The sequence below is a fragment of the Triticum urartu genome, chromosome 1 (genome assembly GCF_003073215.2).
Source record: "Triticum urartu cultivar G1812 chromosome 1, Tu2.1, whole genome shotgun sequence".
NCBI lineage: Eukaryota > Viridiplantae > Streptophyta > Magnoliopsida > Poales > Poaceae > Triticum > Triticum urartu.
Window position 1 is genome coordinate 442,764,156 of NC_053022.1, and position 4,440 is coordinate 442,768,595.

General features: G+C 54.2%; 2 protein-coding genes across 2 annotated transcripts; one reads left to right on the forward strand and one right to left on the reverse strand.

Moving 5' to 3' along the window:
• Positions 1–1,251: 1,251 nt before the first annotated feature.
• Positions 1,252–2,335, forward strand: LOC125535197 (membrane protein PM19L). The gene is made up of 3 exons (XM_048698241.1): positions 1,252–1,491; positions 1,612–1,877; positions 1,972–2,335. Exons 1-3 carry the CDS (start codon positions 1,365–1,367, stop codon positions 2,092–2,094), a joined length of 516 nt encoding a protein of 171 aa, XP_048554198.1. The 5' UTR covers positions 1,252–1,364; the 3' UTR covers positions 2,095–2,335.
• Positions 2,336–2,580: 245 nt separating this feature from the next.
• Positions 2,581–4,132, reverse strand: LOC125535207 (GDSL esterase/lipase At5g45910-like). Its single transcript, XM_048698252.1, has 3 exons — positions 3,817–4,132; positions 3,506–3,718; positions 2,581–3,410 (listed from the first exon to the last, which is right to left on the reverse strand). The coding sequence occupies exons 1-3, from the start codon at positions 4,091–4,093 to the stop codon at positions 2,677–2,679; spliced, it is 1,224 nt and encodes a 407-aa protein (XP_048554209.1). The 5' UTR covers positions 4,094–4,132; the 3' UTR covers positions 2,581–2,676.
• Between the last annotated feature and the right edge of the window lie 308 nt (positions 4,133–4,440).

The window sequence follows — 4,440 nt, forward strand, 5'->3', positions numbered from 1 at the left end:
ATTAGTTTATTTCTGCTGCACTTTTTCGGTTCACCATAAGTGTGTTTGCATGCTAATTCCCAACAACATGATAGAGGTTGGGGATGTCCAATCACGTCCTTAGGTTTTTTTTTCACACACCCTTATAGGTTGGCCCTACTTGCAGGATTCAGCGTCAAAACGGGCTAAACATGTAATTGAGCTTGTTATTGGAAACTAGTTGAATACTTGTTGAGCACATGTTTATATCGATGTACTCTAACTCCCATGGGTGAAGCAATGATTGCTCGGTTTGTTTGAAACCGCATGAAAACATTGTGAAGTTGGAAATAACCTTCTTTATACATATTTTCATTAATAGATTGATAAATGAGCTCTAGGAAGTTATCAACAGTGTAACATGTAACGGATCCTAGGAATGGAGACGATCAGTTCTTAGGGTCTTCCTCCATGTTATCAGCAGCATAGCGGATCCTACTACTCTCAAAGTTGTAGCATGCCGCTATTGCGTTTGATCTTGCACCGCTGAACCTTCACATCACATTGGCCTCAAAAAAAGCAACTTGTGATTGACATTGCATTTGACACGGGGGTCGATACTAAGCTAGTGAAGGAAATCAGGGCTATGCCATCTAGTTCCGCGAATTGCAAATTCGTTTTGAGCGTCAAACTCGGAGGCCCATAATCTAGCCAAGTTCTCTCATTCTTCAGATCGTGGAATCCATGTCTGGCTTGCCCAACCCCATGATCATCTTGATATTTCTATCTCGTTAAACCCTGATCAATAAAGCTTGGCTGATTATACTAAAAAAAGCTGAATACTTCTGGTTTTGCGTTAAAGTGGCCAAAAAAGAAAAAAATTGTGGTCAATCGCTAAGTTGTCATAAAAGTTTTTGTTCCACTTTAATAATCCACTTATTTCCTTTCGAAAAAGATTGTTGGAAGTTCTGCTTTTGACGGGTCCTTTGGAGGCTGGCGTTGCCGAGCAAGAGGGAAAAGAACATATGCAATCCATGCTTGAAACTAAAGCTTTCCGTGTCCACGAGCATATCACCCTATTCACCTGGCGAAGAAAAGAATTCGTGACCCCGTGCAAGGAGAGGAGAGGAGATCCGTCCCTTGCAGACCGCAAAAGCAGCATACTACCTGGCTGGCTTACTCGCAAAGAAACGGCAGAATATCTGTGGCTTCTTCGTGTGCGTCTCTTAGCTGCGCGCCGACCTTTCCACCAAAAGAATGCATTTCCGTGGCGGTTATATATGCCGCCGATCACCACGCCGTAGCAGCACACCACGACCGGAGCGGCATAGAAAAGGGAGCGAGCTGAGCACACGAGCACGCACGGCGCATCGATCTCGTGTTCGGCAGCTCAGCTAGCAGCTAGCATGGCGAGCGGGGGCATCAAGACGATGGCCTCGGGCCTCCTCTTCCTGAACCTCATCATGTACGTCGTCGTCGCCGTCATCGCCGGCTGGGCCGTCAACTACAGCATCGAGGACAGTGCCCACTCACGTAAGCCCATCGTCTGCAACCTCTGATCAGAAGTTCAGAGCCTGAAGAATACTCGTCTGTTTGATCTTGTCCTGGTGTTGATGGATGTGCATGTATGTTCGATTGTTCGTGCTCGTGCAGTGAGGGGCGCGTCGCCGCCGGTGCGGCTGTTCCCGGTCTACTTCCCGATGGGCAACCTGGCGACGGGGTTCTTCGTCATCTTCGCGCTCCTGGCCGGCGCGGTCGGCATCTCCACCTCGCTCACCGGCCTGCGCGACGTCACCGAGGGCTACCCCGCCAGCATGATGTCCGCCGCCGCCTCCGCCCTCGTCACCTGGACCCTCACCCTCCTCGCCATGGGACTCGCGTGCAAGGAGATCAGCATCGGCCTGAGGCCCCCCAGCCTGGTAATTAAGCACCAGTAAATCAATGGAGAATCTGTCGAGCCCATCTCTTGTCCTTGTGGAACCTAATTAACGATGTTCATCTGTGTGTGTGTAGCGCGCGCTGGAGACGTTCACGATCATCCTGGCCGGAACGCAGCTGCTCTGCGTCGGGTCGCTGCACGCCGGGGCGAACGCGGCCATCGTGCAGACGCCCATGGGAGTCAGAGCACGGGTCTGATGATCGGTCGACGCAGGCCGGTCGTCGATGGAGTGTGGTCTATTTGAAGGTGCAGCATCATCCTGGCAAGGATTATTGGTTTGCGTGTGCGTGCGTGTGATGTGAATATGCGGATTATATATGCTACCGTGTCGGGGTTCTCAGGGTGTGCGTGCGCTTGCGGTGAAATTGTGTCCGGCCGGTGGGCGTGACGATCACATAATATGTCGAGTACTATTATTTATTCTCTAATTTGTGGGACTGTCGCATTCTGCACAAAATCTGGCAAATATATAACGTTGCTCATGCAAAATCTGGCAAATATTACTACTTCCGGGCTCCATTTATACAACAGCGTATTGAACGACTAAACGGTAACGCAGCTGCGTCACTGAATAGAGACAGATGAAGCAGAGCTTTCACAATTTTTTTTTAAACCGGGCATTACCCCTTTCCATTACTTTCACAAAATTAGAAGCAGCTCTGTTTTTTTTTTTGAGAAACACAAGCAGTTCTGTTTTTTGTGAGACATCCACGATTTCGCTCGCACAATGTGGTTACACCAGACGGGGGCCCAAACGCCAACAAACGTGACGACCCGCATCAACTCACGGGCAGGCAAGGCTTCTGGCGCGGGAGTTTCACCGCAGCCGGGCACGCGAGCCCTCGGCGATACAGCAGCTCGGTCATGACGCGGTAACCATGCTGCGTGAGGTGGATGCCGTCCCAGCTGGGACGCCTGCTCGGGTCCGCGCACACCGTCGTCCCCGGCGCGCCGCACAGCCTGTTGTGATCAAAGTTATACTCCCCGCCGCCCGCGCCGCAGCACGCCCTACGCAGGGCCGCGCCGCCCTCGAAGCCGAGCCGCGGCGCGTGGCGGAGGATCTCGAGGTAGGCGGCGAAGTAGTCGGCGTAGGCCACCGTCGCGTCCGGGTACGACCGCCGCAGCTCCCCGACGGCGCGGCGCAGGCGCTCGTTGTGCGCGCGCGCCAGGACGTTGAAGGAGATGAGGCAGCCGTCGCCGTCGCGCAGCGACGCGGGGCTCGACGCCGTGGCCGCGGTCAGGTAGCTCGGCATGCACCCGATGGGGAAGTTGCCGGGGATGACCATCCTCGTGGCGCCCATGTCCAGCACCTCCTTGGCTGCGTCTGCTACGGATTGCACGACCTCGGGTACGAGTGAGAGGGCGTGCGCCAAGCTCTCCGCGCTGCGGGTAGCATTGCTGATCGGGTCGTGTCTGTCGTTCGTCCGCCGGGGCTGTAGGAAGACGTAGTTGTAGTCGTTGCCGCCGATCTCCCCCAGCATCACCAGTGAACTCGCTAGTTTCTTATCTATCTCTGCGATACAAAGTTAACTTTTTGCATCAGCTTAATTTTTGCTTTGGTGGCAAGTTAATTACAGTAGCTTAATGAGAAGGTGAAGGGCAGTAGACCTCGAGGGGAGTTAGTTGTGGAGCTCATGAACTCTTTGAACCATCTGAGCTGGACTCCAAGGGAGCTGTTGGTGTGGGAGACGGTGAGCCCCCTGTTGGCCAGCGCCGTCGTGCTGAGCGCGGTGGCTCCGGCGACGGCGAAGTTGACGCCGTGCGTGAAATCCGCGCGCCTGTCGAGGTACGGGTTGAGCAGCGGGAGGCCGAGATCTTCAGCTGCACAACCACAGATGCTCGCTCGTTTAAAGACAGTAGAGAGCTAGAGAGCTAGCATGCATTGTACTAGTAGTCGGCAAATGGACATGTGGATGTACCAAGGAAGTCGATCATGAGGAAGCCGTCGGAGCAACCGCCGGTGGGGCGGCCGATGGTGACACCGTAGGGAAGGCCCGTGGTGTAACGCAGCATTCCGGTGTCGCCTTCCCGGAGGAGGTTCCCCGTGTCCGAGATGGAGTCCCCGAAGTTGTAGATGGCCGTAATGCTGTCAACCGTTGCCTCCGAAGGCGAGACCTGCGGCGGCGGCGGCGCTGCGACGCCTGTGCCCGCGAGGAGCAGCACCATGAGTAGGCGACCTGCTAGAGCGAGAGCCATGGATAATTTGCCCTCTTCGTACCCACAGAACTAGCTGAGCCCCCCTACACATATACACGAGTGCGGTATGCAAAGCTAGCGCATGTCCCTCTGTCCTCACAGAAATACACAGATACGGTTGGTAGCTATGAGCATTTGGAACGGCAGCAGCCGGCGCAATAAGGGTCCTGCCGGACAGGGTGACATGGCAAAAAAAAGCCAATTACATCCATATACAATTTTGCTTTGCAAAAGGACCCCTAAAAAAAGCAATCGGGTCCTTACCCTGAAAACAAAAGCAATCGGGGCCTTGCCTCCTACCAATCCGGTGGGATTGCTCCGGGGCGTGGCCGGCGCCGCCGCCGCTC

Coding starts and splice junctions, on each gene's coding strand:
- LOC125535197 (XM_048698241.1), top strand. CDS start 1,365: ATGGCGAGCGGGGGCATCAAGACGATGGCCTCGGGCCTCCTCTTCCTG. Junction 1,492..1,611: donor CGAGGACAGTGCCCACTCAC/GTAAGCCCATCG, acceptor GTGCTCGTGCAG/TGAGGGGCGCGTCGCCGCCG. Junction 1,878..1,971: donor GCCTGAGGCCCCCCAGCCTG/GTAATTAAGCAC, acceptor GTGTGTGTGTAG/CGCGCGCTGGAGACGTTCAC.
- LOC125535207 (XM_048698252.1), bottom strand. CDS start 4,093: ATGGCTCTCGCTCTAGCAGGTCGCCTACTCATGGTGCTGCTCCTCGCG. Junction 3,719..3,816: donor CCTCATGATCGACTTCCTTG/GTACATCCACAT, acceptor GTGGTTGTGCAG/CTGAAGATCTCGGCCTCCCG. Junction 3,411..3,505: donor CACAACTAACTCCCCTCGAG/GTCTACTGCCCT, acceptor TTTGTATCGCAG/AGATAGATAAGAAACTAGCG.